This window comes from Leptidea sinapis, chromosome 12 (genome assembly GCF_905404315.1).
Source record: "Leptidea sinapis chromosome 12, ilLepSina1.1, whole genome shotgun sequence".
Lineage (NCBI taxonomy): Eukaryota > Metazoa > Arthropoda > Insecta > Lepidoptera > Pieridae > Leptidea > Leptidea sinapis.
Genome location: NC_066276.1, coordinates 473,535 through 500,083, shown reverse-complemented (window position 1 = coordinate 500,083; position 26,549 = coordinate 473,535). Strand labels below are relative to the sequence as shown.

Here is a 26,549-nt window from a genome sequence, read left to right as displayed (position 1 = left end):
TATAAATTATCATAATATAACATTAACAGGTATGATAGACCAGTCGGTGACGCGGGACATGACAAGCGACCGGGTGACGCGGCATAAGGACGCTGACGACATCATGCACATATCCGGGGAGCTGCCTTACACCTGCGACCCCAGCCCGCTGCGGTATTCACCTCAATTTGTATATTATAAAGGAATACATTAATTTTATTTTCAGACACTGCAAGGAAATATATATTAGGAGTAGGTTGGGTCCTAAGACAGCACCTTGTGGGACACTTGTTATCACTCGATTCTTTGTTGATTTGTTATCCTTACATAACCTTCCAAATACTATTCAAAATGTCACACGGTTAACGTCACTGTTTACACCGTGACAATGGCAATGATTTTTAACATCGTATTTATTTCAAATGCAAATTTGCAAATTGCAAATTTTTTCTATGAAATTGCTTAGAGGTGGTCTTAAAGGCCTCTAAGGTCCTACATATTTTTAATCTCACTTAATTGTCTTTCTCCACGGTTTACTCTTTTTTTATGGAAGAGCCTCCACTGTCCTTCAACACCACATGAATCACGTTCGTTGACGGCAAATCGTGTCGTATCGTCCTGGAATTACCGGACAAGGAAGCTCATTCCACAGCTTGTTTGTACGTGGAAATAAGTTCCTCGACTAGCGCAGATCAACAGTTGATAATTATTAATACCCGCACGGAAAACTGGCATAAAGCAGCGGATACGCATTTCGCTGATTCCGGTTACCGGTATGTTTCGCATAGGTCGGTCTCCATCCTTCCACCACAGTATAGTGGCATAGCTCGCCTGAATCATTCAAATTCAGAATGTATGATTCTAGGTGGTCGCTTCATACAGTTAATTTATTTGACACCTCTAGTCTACCGAGTTTAGTCCATTTTTGCTGTTATTTTGGATAAATTTGCACCAACAATGGTAATGATGATAGCAGCTGACTGAAGTTTCATAGTATAGTGTGATAATAACATATTTTAAAATTTAATAAAAATAAGGATAATTTGTAAGATCGTTTAAACGAGCTGCTTTCACAAACTGTTAAATATTCTTATACTTGTTTGAAGAAATAATATTTGCACTTTAAATAGATTAATTATAATTTGTAAAACGAAGAAGCTGTAAATGCTAATTTAAAACAGTGGTAAGAAGTACATTTAACTTTTGACATTCATAAGTATCATTTGTTTGACCTAAATGAATAAAGAGATTTTGATTTGATTTGAATGTTGTATAAAAAATGTAGGTTCTTACACTCTTCTTTAATACTTAAAAAGTATGGCATAAATTGTGCAGTTCATAAACCAGTCCTTCTATGTTAGTTTCTCCGTTTACTTGTTCTGAGGTTGCTCGTCGTGTCTCCTCCACTTTGTAGTGACTTTAATCCCATGCAATGGCTAAAAGTGGCGAATGTGAAAGTTCACATACAAGTACATACTTAAGTTATTAGAAATATAAATCGTGGAGTGTTGGTGACGTCATAGAAGCAAATGAGTGTGTCTTGCGAGCGTCAGTTTTTACTTATCTCACGTAATATTTGGGCTTGCTTAATATGGCAGGCAGGTTAAACTATTCAATTGCCGGTTGATACTTAAAAATTAATAATTTTTTTTTTGGATCACACATACAACATGTATTAATAGAATTGACGTATTTACAGTTCTGGCATATACTTGGGAAACAGTTACCTTCAATTGCCTGTAACTTCCCATTTCAACTTGTTAAGACTAATTCAACTGGTATACTGTGAAAACGTCAATCTTTATCAAATATAAGGGGCTCTTTGTAACTCAAACAATCTGTATTCAGTACTTGCGAATTTCTGTACTTTACAATTTTTACTGGAGCCCAGCATGCCAGCTCTGTTATTGTTCATATCGCGAGCCACCCTTTTCAAAATATGTAACCGCAATATTCAAATGAACTATTCTTTAATATATTTTATTTGTTGTTCCACAGACATACACACGGCTACAATGGAGACGTGAAAGGCAATCATGTACATTCGGGTGACGAAGATGAAATAGATTTAATAAGTAAGTATACATTGTATTCATTGTGATAGTTACTTAAAAGGGAATTTTAAGGCTTTAGGGTTATGCAGAGAAGAAGTATGAAAGTAGATTGACAAAACACATTTATTCTGTCTGCCATTAAGGGGGGTTTTCTGCCATATTCGCGACGCTTGGCAGGCGGGTTGGCGATCGCAGTAGATGTTGGTGCTTTTAAGAATGGTGCTGTCGCCCATTCTCCGTTCTTTGAATCCCTTAGTCGCCTTTTACAACACCCACAGGAGGAGATGGGGTGGTGCTATTCTGGTACGATCCCACATGCACAGCAGTGGGCAGGGCACATAGCACGACGGCAGTAAAGTCCTCTAATCGCGACCACGTACCGGAAGGCGTAGTGTTCGTAGGCCCCCCACATCTGGTCAAGATCGCGAGAGTAGGTTGGATGAGGCCAGCGCAGGACCGATCGTCATGGCGTGCTTTGGGGGAGACCTTTGTCCCTAAGTGGAGGTCTTCCGGCTGAAATGATGATGATAATGAACAAAGTCGAGTGAATAAAGAATAATGTAAGTGTTTGTACGAAGACACTACGAGTAAGCCAGTAATGTCAGGACGATGGCAAACTAAGGGTCGTAATATCTGGGAGACACGTGTGATTACATTGTCTCATTTCCTCATTTGATGTTTGCTTGACCCTGCAATATTATGCTACTCTGCTACTCCAGGAGTCTATAATGTTGGGGCTACTGAAAACCAGGGGTAGCTTATTACCGCTGCCGCACAGTACCTACTTTTCGTTTTTACTAATAAATGGTATTATTTAATTGGTTTTATTATTTAGTTCTAAGAATTTATTACTCATTCAATTATTTTTTAGTATAATATTATCTTCTACATCTTTATCGTTTTTATTTCAATAAAACTTTTAACTTTTCTTTTTTATTATGATCATACCTACTGAATGTAATATGGAATATTGTCATGAGATCTTAAGGTGTGCACCAAATATGAGCTTTATCTGTCACTGGAATTGTGTAAAAATTTCAATTATTAAACATTACCCAAAAAGATAGAACAAGCTAAATAAACATTTTTGTTAAAAAGCTTGTTTAGTGAGCACTTTAGTGAATATGCACTATGACATATCTATAATATTTAAATATCATTGGTTTACGTCAACCTTCAAAATGCATCTAACAATTTTCTGCACTCGTATAGAACCTTTTTTGACAATGATAACATTCAAAATATGAAATTGGCATGTGGCATGTTACAATATTAAGACAATTTATTTTGATGTGGATATTGTTTATATTTTTACTATTTTTGTTTAGTTTAAAGTCTCGAATTAAATGCTTACAAATGTCGATAAATCCGGTACGTAATAGTTAGGAAGATAAACGAAATAGAAGGGTTCAAGTATTTGTTATTGTAAAATGTGTAGATAAGCCTAGTCTTGGCATAAATACTGAAACAAAGAAAAAAAAATCTATTGCATATAATATTTATTACTTTTACAGCGTGTTTAATACATTAACATAAAAAAAGTAGTAGTAGTAGTAGTTGGCTGCAATACAGTACTTTAACGTTGAGGCCAGTTATCAATAGAAGCACGCACTCTTTCCATGGAAAAATTCTTCACTGCAAATCGTACGGATTGTTTTAGGGACTACAAATTAGGTATCATACCGTTTAGAGCAAGCCGTACTCTCTAAAACTGGTTATTGAACATGGTGTTGTTTAGGGGCATCACTACCTTCCCAATAACGGTATCTTGATACACTTGTGCCGATGTTTTGATACCTTTTCCACAAAAGTATGGCTCAGTGACTCCTTCATAGCTAATCATAACTTCATAACTCCCATAATTTGGGCTTCGCGAGAGCTTATGCAAGTGGACCTCCACCTTCCTCACTGGGTGCAGCATACAAGTCGTTGTCGATGGTTTTTGCTCGAATCCCAAGCCCGTGAACGCTGGAGTGCCCCAAGGCTGTGTGCTATCTCCCACGCTGTTTCTTCTGCATATCAATGATATGTTGGACACCTCCAACATACATTGCTATGCAGACGACAGCACTGGTGATGCCGTATACACGGGCCATGCAGGTCTCTCTCGGGAAAACGTCAACCAGTGCCGTGAGAAACTTGTTTCTTCTATCGAGTCCTCTCTCGAGAAGGTCGCGGAATGGGGTAAATTGAACCTTCCAATTTATCCCCCACACACGCGGTTTTCAAGGAATTTTCTTCCACGTACAACCAAACTGTGGAGTGAGCTTCCATGTGCGGTGATTCCAGGGCGATACGACATGGGTACCTTCAAAAAAAGCGCGTACATTTTCTTATAGGTGGGCAACGCTCCTGTGATTTCTCTGGTGTTGCAAGATAATGTGGGCGGCAGTGATAACTTATCATCAGGTGACCCGTATGCTCGTTTGTCCTCCTCTTCCATAAAACATAAATTTTTAGTATATCTCATATTAAATTCACGAGTAAGATGTCACTTACTGTATGTTGGTGCGTAATAAAGTATTATGGTGATGTCGACATAAACTAGTTATATTGCATATTATGTTTATCGCTATGCTTGTGTGTTGGCTATCGAATATATTTTACATCTCGGGCGTGTTCTGTATTGAATTTACTTATCACTCTCCGTTTAACGAAAACAATTCATGTAATGGTAAATATTTTCTATTATCGCCTATAACCAAGTTATGGTTCGAAATTTTTACTATCACTACATTTTTTATGCAACCTGCAATGACCGTGAATGAGACTATAATTATATTCTACCGGCAGGTATATATGAGACTGATAATAATGTTATACAAATATTTAAACATGTAATAGTAAACAAATATGTAAACTATTCGTTATTTTACCCTTAACTGCACATAGAATCATCATCTTGGCTTAGCATTCGTCGAGTCATGTCTGATAGTTGCATTTTCTATAGCTGACATTGAAAAGCATTTCAAATTCGTATTTACTTTAGTTATGTATTACCCAATAAAAATATATATGTAATTCTAATTTAATTATGAAACTATGTTATTTTGTGCATTTAGGTTAAAAATGAAATATGTTCATATTTTTGATAAATTATTACCTATGCATTCCAATGTAGGATTATTTGAAATTTTCTTCAGCTGACATTGAAAATAAATACAAATTTGTTATTTACTGAGAGGTTCCCTTGCGCAGTTTTTGTGCCGTGAAGCAGTAATGTATAAGCATCATTGTGTTCCGGTCTGAAGGGCGCTGTAGCTAGTGAAATTACTGGGCAAATGAGACTTAACATCTTATGTCTTCAAGGTGACTGACTACTGCAATTGTAGTTCTGCTCAATATTTTTGGGTTTTTCAAAACTCTTGAGCGGCACTGTATTGTAATAGGCAGGACGTATCAATTACCATCCACTCAACGTCCAGCTTGTCTCGTCCCTTCTTAACATAAAAAAATGTATTACCCAATATTGTTCTTCACGGATAAATTTAGTCAAAAATGGATATCTTAGACCGTCCTCCCATTAATAGTAGTAGGTAGTATTCCATTCCCGGGCCGGACAAAAATAATATGGTTTTTCGTAAGAAATTTCTCAGTAGGAGCCCGGTGTTTAGAAATGTGGAGGCTCACTCAAGTTAAGTGTGAATTAAAAAATTACACCTCTGCTTAACCCTTCAGGAATACAGGCGTGAAACGATGTAATTTTATATAGTTCCTTATTTAAATTATTTGTTACGCAATAACAGGAAGTAAGTTATTGTAATTGCCACGTGCATGCCTATGTATTATTGTACTCTTGTGTGGTTCGGTCTAGTGTGCATACACCTTAATCATGATCCCAATTTCGAGGGATATTTACCTATTTACCAAAATAAGTATTTTAGACTTTAGTTGTCTTCCTGCAGTGGTGCTTGTCAGTTCGTTATTTATATTAGGTTCTTACATATGAAATTGGCGTTTTGTATGGGAGGAACAAAAAGTCGAATATTTTTAAATATATTACATTTAATTAATCAAAGTATGAATCATTGTTTTCTATGCACTTTTGCCATCTCATAGATAGTTCATTGATCCTTTTACTAAAAAAACCAGTCGGACGGGAATCAATAAAATCTGTGAAGGCGATTTGGACTGCCCCATCAGAGTTAAATTTTTTCCCTTGCAAGAAGTTGTCCAAATTTCGAAAAAAATGGTAATCTGTTGGAGCAAGGTCCGGGGAGTACGGAGGATGTCTTAGACATTCCAATTGAAGTTCTTCTAATTTGGTAGCTGGTCTGTTGTGCAGTGTGTGGTCTAGCGTTGTCGTGAAGTAGCAGTGGCGTGGAGCGATTGACCACCCTAGGTTGTTTAGCCGCTAGCTTTTCCATCATGGTTTGCAATTGCTGACAATAGACATCAGCCGTAATAGTCTGGCCAGATTTGAGAAAACTGCAATGAACAATACCGGCACTAGTCCACCAAACGCTTACAAGTAACTTTTTTGGGGTTAATTTTCAATTGGGGCAGGATTTGGCTGGCTGGCCAGGATCCAACCATTGCGCTGAGCGCTTCCGATTATCGTAAAGAATCCATTTTTCATCACAGGCAATGATTCGGTTTAAAATACCTTCATTATTGTGCCGGTTCAGTAATGTAACGCAGCAGTCGCGCGTTTGCCGGTTTGCTTCAGCCAATTCGTGAGGTACCCACCTTTCAAGCTTTTTAATCTTCCCAATTTGCTTCAAGTGAATTAAAACAGTTTTATCACTAACACCGCAGCCTGCAGCTAACTCGGACGTGGTTTGCGATGGATCCGCTTCCACAATAGCCTTCAATACTTCATTATCAACTTGGGTCTCAGGCCGTCCACGGGGCTTGTTCTGCAGGTGGAAATTTTCAGAACGAAAACGTTGGAACCAAAAACGAACTGTGTTTTCTTTTGCAACATGACCGCCATACACATCATTCACCCTTCGAGTCGTTTCCGCAGCACTAGTGCCACGGCGGAACTCGTACTCGTAAATAATGCGATACTTTAAATTTTCCATTTTGTAAAATGAGTGACGCAAACAGAAAAAAACAAATGAATGGCTTTTATCGAAGCACAAATACATGAGTAAATAGCTGTACAAATTTGAATTTGGAATTCCTTACCAAAGAGGAGAACATCGTGATTAAAGTGGCCAGTACGAAATACGTCATTTACATATGTAAGGACCTAATATAAGTGATTTGAGTTTTCTTTAGTGTTAATTCCGCCAATATTTGTCTTTAAACAATTCGACATGTGTTTCGCCTCTACACGAGACATTTCGACATTTCGAGTCTCGTGCCAGATTTTGGCGAGATAACACGTCCTGAGGATATCTTGTGTAGAGGCGAAACACGTGTCGTATTGTTTAAAGACAAATATTGGCGGAATTTACACTAATGAAAATTTAAATCATTTATATAATTATGGATTTCCGCAAAGTAACGCTTACTTCAATAAAAAAGTTCGTTATTATGCTACCTCGAAGAAATAACTTTTTTCGCGCGTACATAATCTCGGACACAAGTTTTTATTTAGCCATGTATTGTCGAGCAGGTCGCGGCGGTCGCGGTGCCTGGTCGTCGGGCGAGGTGTCCCCCGGGCTGTCGGACGAGGAGGGCGGCGGCGGCGGCCCGGGCGAGACCCCGGCCGCCCTGCTGGCCCGCCTCCAGCGACTGGGGCGCCGCGGACTGGTCGACGAGTACGAGATGATCCGCGCGCGGCCGCCGCACGGGACCTTCCACCACGCCAAGTGAGTACCAGTGGAGTGACCCGATACACACGGACACTTGAAATATACCAATCAAATGCTTGTTTTTGTTTAATATTACCTCAAAAATGCTGCTATCAGCATTTTACATGTCACGATCAATAAGGAGATTTTTAGGTCTGAGAATGCTAGCCTGAGCAATAAACCTAAATGATTCTAATATGTTAACTTCTATGTCACATTAGCATGCAACTTTTGCTGCCAACCTGACACTTAAAATGTATTTTAAACCGGAACTATAACACAAGAACACCTCTACTCTGCCGCTGAGATCGCTTTAAAATATTATGACTTGAACAACTCCGTTTTATTCCAATCGTATTCCATTATTGTTAGTTTTTTTTATTATATGAGAGGGGGCAAACTGGCAAGAAACTTATGTGATCGGAAGAGGTGACCGCCCACGGATATCCCAAAAATTTGGTACATGATACTCTCTAAATGCATGGAAAAGGAAGTATACTCTGGCTAATATGCAGGCCTGTAATTTTTGCACATCCATCTCGAAAGCATGTGTGATTCTATCTATGTATGTACGTAAATATCAAAATGCCATCTTTGAAACTTAGTATGCTACTAATTATCACGTCATTCAATGTAAATCCAATTGAATCCACTTTAATTTCCATCAATAAAACTAAATATATAAATTGTACAAGTCTGCGTGATTGTACAGTTGATCACATTACTACATTTATTATTTACTCACACCACAGACTGGCCACCAACCTCTCCAAGAACCGGTACACGGACGTGCTGTGTTACGACCACTCGCGCGTCGTGCTCTCGCAGACGGATCCCGACGACCCCACCACAGACTACATCAACGCCAATTACGTCGATGGCTACAAACAGAAGAACGCATTTATATGTACCCAGGGTAATATATTTATTGAAGCGGCTCGCAGGACCAATGGGCAGAGCAGCGTTATATCTATGCTGGTTAACTATAGCAGGCAGACACCAAAAAAATCACCAATTAATTTTATAACAATCACTTTATTGCGCGGTCCCCGAGTTGTGCTACACTAATTGCCTATAATAAACATTAGGTTATTTTAGCAACAGTTCCATTTGATAAAAGTTTTATATTTTAATATGTTTGTCTCGATTCGTCACTTCTATCATAAAAATCAAAAGAACAAAGAACAAATCAGAGTTGAGTTAGATCTCGCCGTCAACGTCGATGAAGAGCTTGCTACTATCCGCCAAGAATGATAAAGCTGTTGGCACCTTAGAGCAGCTCTTGACGTCACTAAGTTGTAGTGTAGTACATTCTCTTGTGCCACTTGTAGGCCATCCGCACTGTTCTCCTTAATCTCGTTCTGAGTCTGGCTCTCTTTCCTCAAAGCGTTTCTTTTTTGTCCAAGGCTCCTCATATATCGTACAGCTTCAAGCTTCCCTCGGTTTGTCTGTTGCGGGTTTCATTTAGAAATCTATATTTGCGTTTGTGATTTGCAGAAAGAACCTCACGACCTGTTTTTTCATTTATTTAAATTTATAATTGCTTTTTTATTTTAGTTTTGATTCTTAATATTTTTATAATTATTAATTGTAGGCAATTTTTTTCTCCAAATAAGTAATCTTATTAATGATAATAATACGGCCAGAAATAAATATCACATTGTTCGTGTATAGTGTTGTATTCACGAACGTTTATTACCTTTATACCATCATAATACACTGTTTGGCTATTCTAAATATAAATTGCTTTGAGGTAAATTTGTAAATTTCACATGAAATACAGTAACTGTTCCTCAATATAATTAGCTTGGCGTAATGCCACTCGTGTATCGGGAAATTTAAATGGAAAAGCTTTCACGGAAATATTAATTTGATGTACGCCTTAATACCTGGAGTGGGCTGTGATATTGAAGTGTGTGTGGGCGAAGTAAACAGTACGGACCTTACACGTGCCCGGGAATAAACATTCTCGATTAAATTCGTTATATAAGTATTGTTTTTTCTTACCTTATTTAATATTTATGTATTTTCTTACTATCCAGTAATAAATTCAAAAACCTATACTAAGAAAAGAAACTTAAACGTAATTTTTTTTTATAAAATGCATGAAACCCAAGTCCATTAGCCAAATGTTATCGTGTTGGAATAAAGTAGGAGAACAATTTCAGTCATCAATAGATCTTCCTTAGTGGAAAGTGATCACTTCCATCTATTGCCTCATAAATTACGTGTTGTCGTTTATAGGTTTTAGTTCGGGTACAGGCTTGTACTATTATATATTCTTTGGTACTGGGGAGAATTACAATTGTGATCGAATCGTGTCGGCTGTACTGCATAGTCTTTTCATTTATGATTTATGGAAGAGGTTATGTCAGCGGAATTGTTCTATTAAACGTTTTAATATTCCTCCCAATATAGTTACAGTAAAGCACTTATACTAACTGTCCAATAGGCTCATTCTTGTTAAGAAAGTTTCACTCACTTGTTTATTTCTGTTGGAAGATAAAGATAGGGCGGTGTGACGCCCTAAGTTGCTTACGATACGTTAGTCGTTACTATAGTAGATATAGTAGTAAGTGGTTTTTATCTTTTTTACTATAGGGATTTAGTGTCAATAATTTCGTAAATGTAGTGTATAAACATTTATATTATTCGCTAATATGGAAACAATTATATTATTGGCTACAAGTTATAAATGCAACTTCGGCGTAAATTTATATATTATATGAGTATTGTGTCTGTAATTTCATCAGTTACTCCTATCTCTTAGATTTAAATATATCGTATACTAGCTGATACCCGCGACATCGTCTGTGTACACACATGACTTAGTGCTAATAAAAATAAGTGTTTGTTACAACTTAAATAACTTTATATTAAATGAAGATATCGCAATATTTTTTGTTTGTATAAGGGCTAGAGGGCCGGGGTGTCTTAAAAATAAACTTTTATTTAATAATTTCAATTAAGTCCTCCGACTTAATTGAAATCTATCCAGTAGTTTCTTCGTGATTGCGCACAATTGAAAACCTTTTATCATTTTATTTACTCTTCTAGTTTTTCTTAGTTCTCTTTTTAATGTGGCAAATATAGGACAATGTATTGGAGCCATAATGAGAGAACTCTATGAACAGGCATATAAAAATTACAGATTCGAATTTCAATCGTAATATTTTGTTTATTTTTAATTGTAACAGTATTTATGGCCAGACTACTGTATTTTATTGTGTTAATTTTTTTAAATAATAATCTGTATTAAATAAATAAATGAATGAATGTGTAGGTCCGCTTCCGAAAACGTTTGGCGATTTCTGGCGCATGGTGTGGGAGCAGGGCAGCGTGGTGGTGGTGATGACGACACGGACAGTGGAGCGAGGCCGGGTCAAGTGTGGGCAGTACTGGCCGGCGGAGGGCGTCACCGACACGCACGGGGCCTTCGCCGTCACCACCGACCACGTGCAGCACGCCGACGACTACAGCGTGGCGCAGCTGCGGCTGACGGACCTGCGGGTACCGCTCACAACATACGTGATAGATATAGGTCCCGGCCGCTGGTCAGGCATTATCTACAAATTAATTTAAATCTTATTAAAAAATGGCTCTGTCGTAAATCCTACCACTCCAGAGCTGACTATCTAAGTGATCCAACAGCCTGGGAGTAAATTTTGATTATTTTATAGCGATAGAAATGACTGTACAATATTGTATATTTTTATTGAAAAGAGCGCAAAAAACAAAAGAATATTGGGAAAGTTTCTTGCGTCGCTCCTCTCTCAGAGCGCCATTTGTTTCCGAAACGGTATTAGTATCTAGTATATTAGAAATGACATCAAGAAGAATCCTAAAGTGATCCATTTTGAGAAAATAAATGCCATTAATGTGCTTCTTGACCGAACCACAAATTCCCAACTGAGGCCGGTCCTACATTGGAAACGGAACTTCTCCCGACCAAACCCGTCCAGACTGTCTGAACAAAACAAACATTAACGCGCCATGTCTCCTACACTGGAACCAGTGCTCGCTCCGGGGAGGCGAAACAAGACTGAACTGGTCTGACAACAACCAAACAGGGTTATTTTTCGGCTAGTCCAAATTCCAGTTTGCTCTAATGTCTCTATACAAGTCCTGAAATTGCCCCTTTTCCGTAGGTCTACTTTTATGTGAGACAAAATGTAATCAAAAGTTTCAACAGTCATTCTATGATACTTTTTGAATTTATCAGGGTGATTGCTTCATAGGTAGGCAGGTTATGTAAAAATCACTTTCACGTTGGTCTTCACTGAACTCATAGACCCATTTTCCTTTACGTGGATTTAATAATATGTTCCTGTCCAACAACATGAAATCAATAGTTTCGTCATTCATCTTTCAAAAGGTCAAAAGTATGTATAGAAACTCACAAAATCTACTCTTTCCACAAAATAGACACTTTTCTTCTTCGAAACTTCACAAAGTATTGACTCTGGATTCAGACCGCTCCTGTCTAGCTGCTATGTAGGAGCGCTAAGTCTGGACTGGTCTAGTCTAACCGGATCGGGCCTACTGACCAGTCCGATTCCGCTTCCAATATAGGACCGGCCTTAAGCGAAAAGCGCTAAATTTAAGGACAAAGAGCGTATGGGTCACCTGGTGTTAAGTGATCACCGCCGCCCGCATTCTCTTGCAACACCAGAAGAATTACAAGAGCGTTGCCGGCCTTTAAGGAAGTTGTACGCGCTTTTTTTGAAGGTACCCATCTCGTATCGTCCCAGAAACACCACACAAGGAAGCTCATTCCACAGCTTTGTAATACGTGGAAGAAAGCTCCTTGAAAACCGCACTGTGGAGGACCGCCACAAATCCAATTGGTGGGGATGATATCCTAACTTGTGGCGTGTCGTGCGAAGGTGGAATTCGGCGGCAGGAATCAGGTTAAACAGCTCTTCGGAACACTCCCCGATTTGTAGAGCGCTAGAATGTGGGCCAGCTTGAAGTATTGCCGTGCTCTTTTCTTATTCGTATTCTTTGAAGCAAATTTGGCTTTGCCCTACAGTTGGCCACGAAATTGGCAATCGGTCGAGATTTCTAGAGCCAGTATTCCGATACTAGGCGAGGCTTTAAGGGAAGTGTTGTCGAAGAGCGGTGATACGACAAATGGGGTTTTTTTTGTGGTAAACGCGCAAACTTGAGTCTTCTGGGGGTTAAATTGGACAAGGTTCAATTTTCCCCATTCCGCGACCTTCTCAAGAGAGGACTCGATAGAAGACACAAGTTACTTCCGGCACTGGTCGACGATTTCCCGAGAGAGACCTGCATGGCCAGTGTATACGGCATCACTAGTGCTGTCGTCTGCATAGCAATGATATTATCTCCTATAGTCTATCTTATATAGTCTCCCACTTATCAATGATATGTTGGAGGTGTCCAACATATCATTGATAAGTGGGAGACAGCACACAGCCTTGGGGCACTCCAGCATTCACGGGCTTCGGGTTCGAGCAATATCCGTCGACGACTTGTATGCTGCGCCCAGTGAGGAAGCTGGAGGTCCACTTGCATAAGCTTTCAGGAAGCCCAAATAATGAAAGTTTTGAGAGGAGCGCCTTGTGCCATGCACGATCAAAGGCCTTAGCTATATCCAGGCTAACTGCCAGGCCTTCCCCCTTGCTTTCAATAGCCGCCGCCCATCTATGTGTTAGGTATACCAGACCGACTGACCATGGTGAAAGCCGTATTGTCAGTCGTTGATCAACTGGTGACCCTCTAGGTATACTAAAAGCTGGCGGCTAATTATACTGTCCATGATTTTGAAGAGAAGGGAGGTAATAGCAATAGGCCTGTAGTTTGCCGGATCCGAACTGTCTCCTTTTTTTTGGATCGGATGGACAAGGGCTGACTTCCATGAGCTAGGGACTATGCCTTTGGAATAAGAGTGCCGGAATAAACGCGTTAGCACCGGCTTCAACTCAGGGGTACACGTTCTAAGCACGATTGGAGAAATGCCATGCGGCCCGCTCGACTTCCTGACGTCCAACGAAAACAGAGCTCGCCTAACAGTTTTCTGTCTGAACTGTACTTCAGGCATAGAGCTCTGACACCGCGGGATGGTCGGCGGTGTTTTTCCGTTGTCGTCAAGAGTCGAGTTGGAGGCGAAAAGAGCGCACAGGAGATCGGCTTTCTCTTTTGCCGTATGGGCTAGGGTGTCATTCTTCATGTGTAACGGTGGCATGGACGGCTAGTTGAAGTTACCAAGAGCAGCTTTCGACAACGACGGGTAACTGGAACGCATCCTATCCCAGTCTGCTGACTTGTAGTGTCAAACGCGGCGGGTCGCTGGTGGTCTGCGACGTTGGCGGTGGATGGGCTCTACACTCCTGACCAGGCAATGGTCGGACGTTCCAAGAGGGGCGTCGACAGAGACCTGGTAACTTGGGATGTGTAGTCAGCAGAAGATCTAATAAGGAAGGTATGTGGCTATCCACACCTGGGAGTCGCGTAGGCGACTCAACTAATTGGGACAGACCATACGCCAATGCAAAATTGTGCACATATCGCCCTGCGTAGTCTGTGGTACGTGATCCAAGACATTCGGCATTGTGTCCGTTGAAATCTCCCAGGACTACGATTTCAGCGGAGGGGATCTGTGCAAGCACGTCGTCAATTGCTGCTTGAACGCAGCCCATGAGATGATCGGTTTTTGCGTTACCACTATGGGACCTGTAAACACACGCATAGACGCAGACACGGTCCTCTAAATTTACGCAGAGCTAGAGAGTAGACAGGTCCTTATCTTCAAAATTGCCGAGACGGCGACAGCAGATATCCTCCCTAACGACACACATACCCCAGCATGACGCATAAAATTGTGTTTAATTTTTACTCCGGGTACGTTAAATATGATGTATTGCTTGGTCTAGATATCTGCGTCTCCGTAAGGAAACACAAGGCCGGCTGTGCCGTCTCTAGGTGGTGGTGGACGGCGTATAAGTTGGAGTGAATTTCCCTGGTGTTACAAAACATTAAGTGTGGAGCGGGGTGCCGTGGTGTTGTTGCTCTGTTTGTCCTGTGACATACGCGGTACTGTGACTTTCCTAGAATACGAGAGGCAGCACGAGCATTCGCGTTATATGTCTTCCGAGTTTCCACTAAGTTTTACTCAGCAGAATTCTCGATTTGATTACATGGAACATCCTGCATCACAAACGGACTGCAAGTCTTTTTTCAAAATATCGTATATGTGTACTTAGTTTTTGAATAACGTGGGGCTAATTGCATGTTTTTGAATAACATGGGGCCAATTGTATAAGTTTACTGATAATACTAGACAATAATAATAATACAAGCTACAAGCTAATGATTTAATTGTAATGATGTAATGGTCAGCTGATGGGAAGAGAGATGTCCTACCCGTTACAATGCAGTGCTGCTCAGGATTCTTGAAAAACCAAAAAATTCTGAGCCACTTAATAGTTGCGTTCGTCATCTTGAGACATAAGAAGTTAATTGTCATTTGCCCAGTAATTTCGCTAGCTACGGCGCCCTTCAGACCGAAACACAGTAATGTTTACACATTACTGCTTCACGGCAGAAATAGGCGCCGTTGTGGTACCCATAATGCCATATGTCCCCTGTGAATGTTGTTGCTACGTTGGCCAGTGACGCCAGTGTTGTTCCAGTCGCAGCAGGCCCGGCGCGTGCTGCACGCCCAGTACTCTCGCTGGCCCGACTACGGCGTGCCGGGCGGCGGCCGCGCGGCGCCCGTGCTGCGGTTCCTGTCGCTCGTGCGGCGCGCGCAGGAGACCGCCACCGCGCAGTCAGTACACACCCACTTATATATCGGTTATAGTGCGGCGATATAATTATATTTTGTGATAAAATACTAGTTTTAGCTTGTGTATATAAAATAGGCATACCGTCCGGCGAACATTATTTTAGACCAGCTGACCCAGCAAACGTTGTTTTGCTATAGAAATTATTTTTAGAGTTAAACCGTTTATTGGACGCAACATTACTTTCCTTTTCTAAAATAAACATAGCCTAAGCTAATCCTTATTACATCAACTGCTTGCCACTAAAAGTCCCGTCAGAATCGGTCCAGCCATTTCAGAGAATAGCCAAAACAAACAGACGGACAAAAATTGTAATAAATGTTAATTTCGTGATGTACCGCATATAAGCATGTTCATATACATGAAATAAGAAAGGTTATTACAATACAACAAACAGACGCTCCAATTATATTTATATGTATAAATGTACTAAGGGTTTTAAATACTATACAATAGAGTACTTCTCGGATGTTTTTTCTTCCAAATTACTTTATAGAGCTAGTTGTGAGATGTACTGGATACCCTATTAAAAATTTTCACATCCATATCCAAGCATATACTCATCAATGAGTTCAAGCAATAAAATAACTTTAAAAAAAACAAAGTGCCCCCTTAATTGAAAAGGTTTATCTAGTTACCACTCACATAGAATATTATTGCCACTCTGCATCAATTGTCTAGACTCAAAAAGAATATACCCACTTCCAGGATGAAGAAACAAGAAATCCCCAGTATGGCCAATTGCTCTTCAAGTCTTACTATCCGGAAGATGGCACAAACTCTTCAAAGTAGGGAAATTGAATAAATATTGAATATCCTCAGTGAGCTAATGAACATATTAACTAATTTACTTAAAGGACAATTTAGGAGGTACGTTGTCCCGTATTTATTACTTTGATGGGGCCCCGTAGCACATTGTCATCTAAAATATAAATTTTTATACACATATTAAAATTTTTAATAATTGGACTAATGTACTGTGTAATTTTCAGATTGGGTGATGCTTGGGCTGGCCACAGTAGAGGACCTCCTATTGTAGTACATTGTTCTGCTGGGATAGGACGAACTGGTATGTTGCAATTATACCCAATTGTTTCAAACAGCTTAAATCACATAAAATTGCTCACAACTGCTAGAAAAAAAGTGGACCATGTAAAATAGAAGGACAAACGAGCGTTCGGGTCACCTGGTGTTAAGTGATCACCGCCACCCATATTCTCTTGTAACATCAGAGAAATCACTTTACAATCATTTGCAGTAAATAACTTATAAAGTTTTGCTTTGAATAAAGATTTTTGAATTTGAACATAAAATGGTCCCCAGGCACGTTCCTCACACTGGACACGTGCACGCAGCGGCTGGCGGCGGAGGGCGTGGCCGACGTGCGCGGGACCGTCGAGCACATCCGCTCACAGCGGGCGCACTCCATACAGATGCCGGAGCAGTACGTGTTCTGTCATCTGGCGCTGCTGGAGTACGCGGTGAGTACATCTATAACAGGATCCCACATAACATACAAAACACTCCATACAGATGCCGGAGCAGTACGTGTTCTGTCATCTGGCGCTGCTGGAGTACGCGGTGAGTACATCTATAACAGGATCCCACATAACATACAAAACACTCCATACAGATGCCGGAGCAGTACGTGTTCTGTCATCTGGCGCTGCTGGAGTACGCGGTGAGTACATCTATAACAGGATCCCACATAACATACAAAACACTCCATACAGATGCCGGAGCAGTACGTGTTCTGTCATCTGGCGCTGCTGGAGTACGCGGTGAGTACATCTATAACAGGATCCCACATAACATACAAAACACTCCATACAGATGCCGGAGCAGTACGTGTTCTGTCATCTGGCGCTGCTGGAGTACGCGGTGAGTACATCTATAACAGGATCCCACATAACATACAAAACACTCCATACAGATGCCGGAGCAGTACGTGTTCTGTCATCTGGCGCTGCTGGAGTACGCGGTGAGTACATCTATAACAGGATCCCCCATAACATACAAAACACTCCATACAGATGCCGGAGCAGTACGTGTTCTGTCATCTGGCGCTGCTGGAGTACGCGGTGAGTACATCTACAACAGGATCCCACATAACATACAAAACACTCCATACAGATGCCGGAGCAGTACGTGTTCTGTCATCTGGCGCTGCTGGAGTACGCGGTGAGTACATCTATAACAGGATCCCACATAACATACAAAACACTCCATACAGATGCCGGAGCAGTACGTGTTCTGTCATCTGGCGCTGCTGGAGTACGCGGTGAGTACATCTATAACAGGATCCCACATAACATACAAAACACTCCATACAGATGCCGGAGCAGTACGTGTTCTGTCATCTGGCGCTGCTGGAGTACGCGGTGAGTACATCTATAACAGGATCCCACATAACATACAAAACACTCCATACAGATGCCGGAGCAGTACGTGTTCTGTCATATGGCGCTGCTGGAGTACGCGGTGAGTACATCTATAACAGGATCCCACATAACATACAAAACACTCCATACAGATGCCGGAGCAGTACGTGTTCTGTCATCTGGCGCTGCTGGAGTACGCGGTGAGTACATCTATAACAGGATCCCACATAATATACAAAACACTCCATACAGATGCCGGAGCAGTACGTGTTCTGTCATCTGGCGCTGCTGGAGTACGCGGTGAGTACATCTATAACAGGATCCCACATAATATACAAAACACTCCATACAGATGCCGGAGCAGTACGTGTTCTGTCATCTGGCGCTGCTGGAGTACGCGGTGAGTACATCTATAACAGGATCCCACATAACATACAAAACACTCCATACAGATGCCGGAGCAGTACGTGTTCTGTCATCTGGCGCTGCTGGAGTACGCGGTGAGTACATCTATAACAGGATCCCACATAACATACAAAACACTCCATACAGATGCCGGAGCAGTACGTGTTCTGTCATCTGGCGCTGCTGGAGTACGCGGTGAGTACATCTATAACAGGATCCCACATAACATACAAAACACTCCATACAGATGCCGGAGCAGTACGTGTTCTGTCATCTGGCGCTGCTGGAGTACGCGGTGAGTACATCTATAACAGGATCCCACATAACATACAAAACACTCCATACAGATGCCGGAGCAGTACGTGTTCTGTCATCTGGCGCTGCTGGAGTACGCGGTGAGTACATCTATAACAGGATCCCACATAACATACAAAACACTCCATACAGATGCCGGAGCAGTACGTGTTCTGTCATCTGGCGCTGCTGGAGTACGCGGTGAGTACATCTATAACAGGATCCCACATAACATACAAAACACTCCATACAGATGCCGGAGCAGTACGTGTTCTGTCATCTGGCGCTGCTGGAGTACGCGGTGAGTACATCTATAACAGGATCCCACATAACATACAAAACACTCCATACAGATGCCGGAGCAGTACGTGTTCTGTCATCTGGCGCTGCTGGAGTACGCGGTGAGTACATCTACAACAGGATCCCACATAACATACAAAACACTCCATACAGATGCCGGAGCAGTACGTGTTCTGTCATCTGGCGCTGCTGGAGTACGCGGTGAGTACATCTATAACAGGATCCCACATAACATACAAAACACTCCATACAGATGCCGGAGCAGTACGTGTTCTGTCATCTGGCGCTGCTGGAGTACGCGGTGAGTACATCTATAACAGGATCCCACATAACATACAAAACACTCCATACAGATGCCGGAGCAGTACGTGTTCTGTCATCTGGCGCTGCTGGAGTACGCGGTGAGTACATCTATAACAGGATCCCACATAACATACAAAACACTCCATACAGATGCCGGAGCAGTACGTGTTCTGTCATCTGGCGCTGCTGGAGTACGCGGTGAGTACATCTATAACAGGATCCCACATAACATACAAAACACTCCATACAGATGCCGGAGCAGTACGTGTTCTGTCATCTGGCGCTGCTGGAGTACGCGGTGAGTACATCTATAACAGGATCCCACATAATATACATAACACTCCATACAGATGCCGGAGCAGTACGTGTTCTGTCATCTGGCGCTGCTGGAGTACGCGGTGAGTACATCTATAACAGGATCCCACATAATATACAAAACACTCCATACAGATGCCGGAGCAGTACGTGTTCTGTCATCTGGCGCTGCTGGAGTACGCGGTGAGTACATCTATAACAGGATCCCACATAACATACAAAACACTCCATACAGATGCCGGAGCAGTACGTGTTCTGTCATCTGGCGCTGCTGGAGTACGCGGTGAGTACATCTATAACAGGATCCCACATAACATACAAAACACTCCATACAGATGCCGGAGCAGTACGTGTTCTGTCATCTGGCGCTGCTGGAGTACGCGGTGAGTACATCTATAACAGGATCCCACATAACATACAAAACACTCCATACAGATGCCGGAGCAGTACGTGTTCTGTCATCTGGCGCTGCTGGAGTACGCGGTGAGTACATCTATAACAGGATCCCACATAACATACAAAACACTCCATACAGATGCCGGAGCAGTACGTGTTCTGTCATCTGGCGCTGCTGGAGTACGCGGTGAGTACATCTATAACAGGATCCCACATAACATACAAAACACTCCATACAGATGCCGGAGCAGTACGTGTTCTGTCATCTGGCGCTGCTGGAGTACGCGGTGAGTACATCTATAACAGGATCCCACATAACATACAAAACACTCCATACAGATGCCGGAGCAGTACGTGTTCTGTCATCTGGCGCTGCTGGAGTACGCGGTGAGTACATCTACAACAGGATCCCACATAACATACAAAACACTCCATACAGATGCCGGAGCAGTACGTGTTCTGTCATCTGGCGCTGCTGGAGTACGCGGTGAGTACATCTATAACAGGATCCCACATAACATACAAAACACTCCATACAGATGCCGGAGCAGTACGTGTTCTGTCATCTGGCGCTGCTGGAGTACGCGGTGAGTACATCTATAACAGGATCCCACATAACATACAAAACACTCCATACAGATGCCGGAGCAGTACGTGTTCTGTCATCTGGCGCTGCTGGAGTACGCGGTGAGTACATCTACAACAGGATCCCACATAACATACAAAACACTCCATACAGATGCCGGAGCAGTACGTGTTCTGTCATCTGGCGCTGCTGGAGTACGCGGTGAGTACATCTATAACAGGATCCCACATAACATACAAAACACTCCATACAGATGCCGGAGCAGTACGTGTTCTGTCATCTGGCGCTGCTGGAGTACGCGGTGAGTACATCTATAACAGGATCCCACATAACATACAAAACACTCCATACAGATGCCGGAGCAGTACGTGTTCTGTCATCTGGCGCTGCTGGAGTACGCGGTGAGTACATCTATAACAGGATCCCACATAACATACAAAACACTCCATACAGATGCCGGAGCAGTACGTGTTCTGTCATCTGGCGCTGCTGGAGTACGCGGTGAGTACATCTATAACAGGATCCCACATAACATACAAAACACTCCATACAGATGCCGGAGCAGTACGTGTTCTGTCATCTGGCGCTGCTGGAGTACGCGGTGAGTACATCTATAACAGGATCCCACATAATATACAAAACACTCCATACAGATGCCGGAGCAGTACGTGTTCTGTCATCTGGCGCTGCTGGAGTACGCGGTGAGTACATCTATAACAGGATCCCACATAATATACAAAACACTCCATACAGATGCCGGAGCAGTACGTGTTCTGTCATCTGGCGCTGCTGGAGTACGCGGTGAGTACATCTATAACAGGATCCCACATAACATACAAAACACTCCATACAGATGCCGGAGCAGTACGTGTTCTGTCATCTGGCGCTGCTGGAGTACGCGGTGAGTACATCTATAACAGGATCCCACATAACATACAAAACACTCCATACAGATGCCGGAGCAGTACGTGTTCTGTCATCTGGCGCTGCTGGAGTACGCGGTGAGTACATCTATAACAGGATCCCACATAACATACAAAACACTCCATACAGATGCCGGAGCAGTACGTGTTCTGTCATCTGGCGCTGCTGGAGTACGCGGTGAGTACATCTATAACAGGATCCCACATAACATACAAAACACTCCATACAGATGCCGGAGCAGTACGTGTTCTATCATCTGGCGCTGCTGGAGTACGCGGTGAGTACATCTATAACAGGATCCCACATAACATACAAAACACTCCATACAGATGCCGGAGCAGTACGTGTTCTGTCATCTGGCGCTGCTGGAGTACGCGGTGAGTACATCTATAACAGGATCCCACATAACATACAAAACACTCCATACAGATGCCGGAGCAGTACGTGTTCTGTCATCTGGCGCTGCTGGAGTACGCGGTGAGTACATCTATAACAGGATCCCACATAACATACAAAACACTCCATACAGATGCCGGAGCAGTACGTGTTCTGTCATCTGGCGCTGCTGGAGTACGCGGTGAGTACATCTATAACAGGATCCCACATTACATACAAAACACTCCATACAGATGCCGGAGCAGTACGTGTTCTGTCATCTGGCGCTGCTGGAGTACGCGGTGAGTACATCTATAACAGGATCCCACATAACATACAAAACACTCCATACAGATGCCGGAGCAGTACGTGTTCTGTCATCTGGCGCTGCTGGAGTACGCGGTGAGTACATCTATAACAGGATCCCACATAATATACAAAACAATTGTGTTGCGAATTTTAAATAATTTTTAAGTGGTTTCCCGTTCTTCCGGCCGTTCCCAATATACTATCTACAGATAGAGATAAAATACTATGTTCTACTGTCAGTATTTAGCTGTCAATAATCTACCCGATAAATCATTCTTATCGCATTATATTAGAACGCGTGAATTGCAATTTTCATACAAACTTTTATCGCTATAGGTTCTATCGATAAGGTGAGTTACCGTCGATAAGTTTATTGGGACAGAAAAGTCGATAGTTTTTACCTCAAGTAGGCCACAACCGGAGATAGACTGAACATTGGGAGCAGCCGTTAGTGGTTATACAAATTCAATTTTTGCCACATATATATGGACGATGCGAGATTCAATCCCATGTCTCTAACCCAACACATCTTGGGCTTTGAGTGTTGGAGTGCTTATCACTATATCATTAACGTTCGACACAGCAATATGAAAGAATTTTTACAATCTATTTTAAAAGTTTCAATGTAATATGTCTACTCTAGATATAATTTTATTTTATATTGTTTTATTAAATCATATATTATCGTATTTATTGAATGAAATGAACATTTGTATTCCAGGTGATGCAAGGATACCTAGAGAATGTTGATCTCTCAGGATTCGAGGATGACAACGAGGAGGAGTCGGAATGAAGACTGTCGCGTCACGCCTGCGTGCTGCTCTGAAGGAAGGACACACAAACAAATATATGCATATTCATGTGTACAGTATTTAGCCACTGATGTACATATTCGATACCTATATCTGAAAATGTGCTGAACTTGGAAATTGATCATATTCAGAAATGGAATATATTCGTATTCAAATTCTGGTAAAAATACTTATGCGTCAGGATAATGGGCTCACAAAACTTCCAAACTAAACCTACAGATGAACCCGTCCGTCCATTCATATATGCTTGAAATTACAGCATAAATAATAAAACATGATGGCTACTGAAAAGAAATGAAATGCTGTATACTATTGAAAAAATTGTGTTTTAGAAAGCAAAGATTGTGTTGTGATGAAATATGAATTGTTTTTGTGTGTGATCAGTGGTGGCAGCGATAGACCAAAGATCGGAGACAGTGTGAATAATGTTGTTAGTAAAAGCACAACAGACTGTGTAATGTATCTTACCTTCCACATATTACAATCACAGAGAGATCATTTGGATATATATAGTATTATAGTACAAAGGATTTAACTTATCAGTTACTTTTTGCTGTAAATACTTGTGCTGTCTTATTAATAAACGCAAAGTAAAGTTATTCCAAGTTTAAGACTTTTTCTTTATCTTACCTTTGTCACTACAGAATTACATGACATGGAAAATTAATTTTAAACTTGAAATACCTTTTCATTCTGTTTATTGATAAGACAGTTTAAGATTGAGGCTGTATATGTTTAAAATTAAAATTTTTGTGTGTCACACTAACTATTACATACAATTGCTTCTGAAGTGAAGTGAATTTATTAGTTTCATTTTTATATATAAACTAGGTATTCGTAGTATACATATAGATGTGGATACTGTCCTTGTAGTATGTGGCAAGGACTGATTGAGGATTGGTATGGAGAAACGACAGAAATATGATGTTTTATACACTATAACTATTGTAAGGTAAACACTGTCCACATGTATTATCGTGTTGTCAAACACGTACAGAATATAGAAATTTAAGAGTACATTATCTGAATTTACTGTAAACATTAAACGTTCCTGCTGTCTCTGTAATAACTGGGAGATGATTGTTGAGTGTCAAAAGCTGGCTTCCAAAGAGAAGTGGTCGAGAATAATTGGCACAAATGACTTATTGTCACTGTAAGATTTGCAAGAACTTAATAATAAAATACGTACAAAACAGTTCATGCATAAACGATTGTTACGAATTATTGTTTAATACAATAATTATTCTCACTGACTTATCTTTGAATTTGAGCACTTGAGTCTCAAAAATCACACTTGTATTTAAATTCTGTATAATTTTCTTATCTGTATGTATTTTCTTTAAATAGTCCATTTATTTGTAGTGGTTAAATAACCTCCAAATTTCATGATAAGTTTATTTATATTTGTGTAAGAAGTATGGCTGTGTAATAATTCTTCTATAATTGTGTTGTATCCCCTATTTATTGATGTTGTTATCGTAAATATATTTATGGGTTTGGTGATGATTTGTTTGTATTAATTATTAATTGATCACAAACTTGTCAACTTAGAATGTGTTTGTAAATACAACTCAATATCCAAACATACTTAATTATAATCACTGATAGACTGAGTATTTATTAATTTGATCTGTGAACATAGACACCAATTAGCTTTTTTATGCATGTCTCATTTAATATAGAAGGAATCTGGCCATTTCTCCATGTTCTAGCAGAGCTGCTTTGTAAAATATCCACAAACCAATAACAGAATACTAAAAAATACTTGTGACACCCACACTCATATAATAAAAATACATATTGGAAGACCCAATGATGTATAGTCTAATGTTTTTTAAACTTATTTTTTTCTTTTTATAATTGCTTGCATGGTTATAGTTTGTGCTAGTATGGAGTTATGGGTAGAATCTAAAAAAAATCTTGTGTATAAATTATATGAGCTATAATATAAATAGAACAGTGCAGAGTATTTGTAGAACACAAAGAGTAAATTTATTTTTCAAATAAAGAATGTAAGCGACATATCTATGATCATAAATAAACATTTGTATGGCCGTCCCACAAGACAAGCTAAATACATATCTTGTAGACGCAAACTAAATTATTCTTAAAAGTAGAGGAGTTTATTTTTTCATCAAACCAATGTTCGATCTTTTATATTTTGTAATTATCACAAATGTCGCAACATGTATGGATCTAACAAATGAGAATATAGTTACTCTTTTTGTTATTTGAGCCCTTTTTACTTATGAATTTAACTAGAACATTGAAGCTGAGTTTGGATAGTACTTTTATATTTATGAAAATTACTTGGTATTTAATACAGTGTAACAAAACAATTGGCTTGAAACTTAAACAATTTTTAAAGGTAATTGCGGAATATTTCTCAAAGACTATCTTCTTAATTAATGGGAGTAATACTGATAACATAAAATGAATCAAATTTATCCGTCAACTATAATGCATGAAAAGAATGCAATAAACTAGTTTATACTTTATTGTATTAATTTAACAAAATTTAATCAAGGCATTGATAAAGTATTGTTTGTCGCTTAGATAATATTTTATATATCTAGATAGTCTCTTGCTGTGAGACAACCGAAAAGACAGGCCAGGAACATTAGTTTTGTATGCGTGATAAGCTATGTTTTACACTCGCGATTTGTATGATACTTGGTATTCGTGAGCATACATTGCTCAAAATAGAGGTTAGTTCTAAAGTCAGTTTTTTTTCGACGTTTTCACAGCTGTCATAGTCTATCTAGATGTATAAATGATCTAAGGTTTGATGTTTACACTAACATACATACAACATAAAAGTATTAATTTGAGCTTGTTTAATACTTACCAAAACAAAGGTAAGGTTTCATCAAATTGTATTATTGAAAAGTATTTTTACATTATGCAACTGAAAAACAACATAATATTATTAAACTCTTGAATGAATTATTATACATAAATTGAAGAAAAAGAACTTGTAAAATAAAATACCTTGGTGTAAATGAGAGGATAATGGTTTTACTTTGACATCATTATGTATTATTATAGTTTATGATACGATATTTTTGTCATTTATGTAATTGAAATGTGTTTTATTGAAATTGTTTAATAGTAAGTAAAATTGTTAAAACTGAATATGCCTGTTGATTCTTGTAAATGTAAATATTCTATTCATTTCATTTAAGATCTAAATTAAACTACATTGTGAAATATGTGTGAAATAAATAAAATACTTGTAATATATGGATATTATTGTTTGATTCGCAAATCACAAATTACAATAAGGGTCTCTGGCTCGTACTCAAATTTGACAATAAGATAACCTATATATTTAAATGAAAAATAAATTATATATATATCATTGAAAGGTTTTACCAGTGGGAGCTTTCTTTGCACAGGGTGCCGCCTAGGCGCCATCCGTGGACCATCCAACCACAGTGGTAGTATGTGTTTATGTTTGGAGTACTGACCTCTACTAAATACCACTGGACTGGCGGCTGTGAAAGGACTTAGGTGTCTGTTTGATATTCGAATTTAAACACTACGTGTATGTAGCGAGAGTTT

The 26,549-nt window shown here is 40.2% G+C and overlaps 1 protein-coding gene across 1 annotated transcript in view; it reads left to right on the top strand.

Annotated features, from left to right (window-relative positions):
• Positions 1–26,232, top strand: part of LOC126967010 (tyrosine-protein phosphatase non-receptor type 9-like) — a 100,454-nt gene extending 74,222 nt beyond the window's left edge. The window contains exons 7-15 of the mRNA XM_050811310.1: positions 30–153; positions 1,978–2,054; positions 7,600–7,795; positions 8,530–8,693; positions 11,061–11,287; positions 15,433–15,569; positions 16,578–16,654; positions 16,909–17,066; positions 22,895–26,232. Of these exons, the coding sequence (XP_050667267.1) occupies positions 30–153; positions 1,978–2,054; positions 7,600–7,795; positions 8,530–8,693; positions 11,061–11,287; positions 15,433–15,569; positions 16,578–16,654; positions 16,909–17,066; positions 22,895–22,966 (1,232 nt within the window). The 3' untranslated portion in view covers positions 22,967–26,232. The remainder of the gene's footprint in view (positions 1–29; positions 154–1,977; positions 2,055–7,599; positions 7,796–8,529; positions 8,694–11,060; positions 11,288–15,432; positions 15,570–16,577; positions 16,655–16,908; positions 17,067–22,894) is intronic.
• Positions 26,233–26,549: the final 317 nt, after the last annotated feature.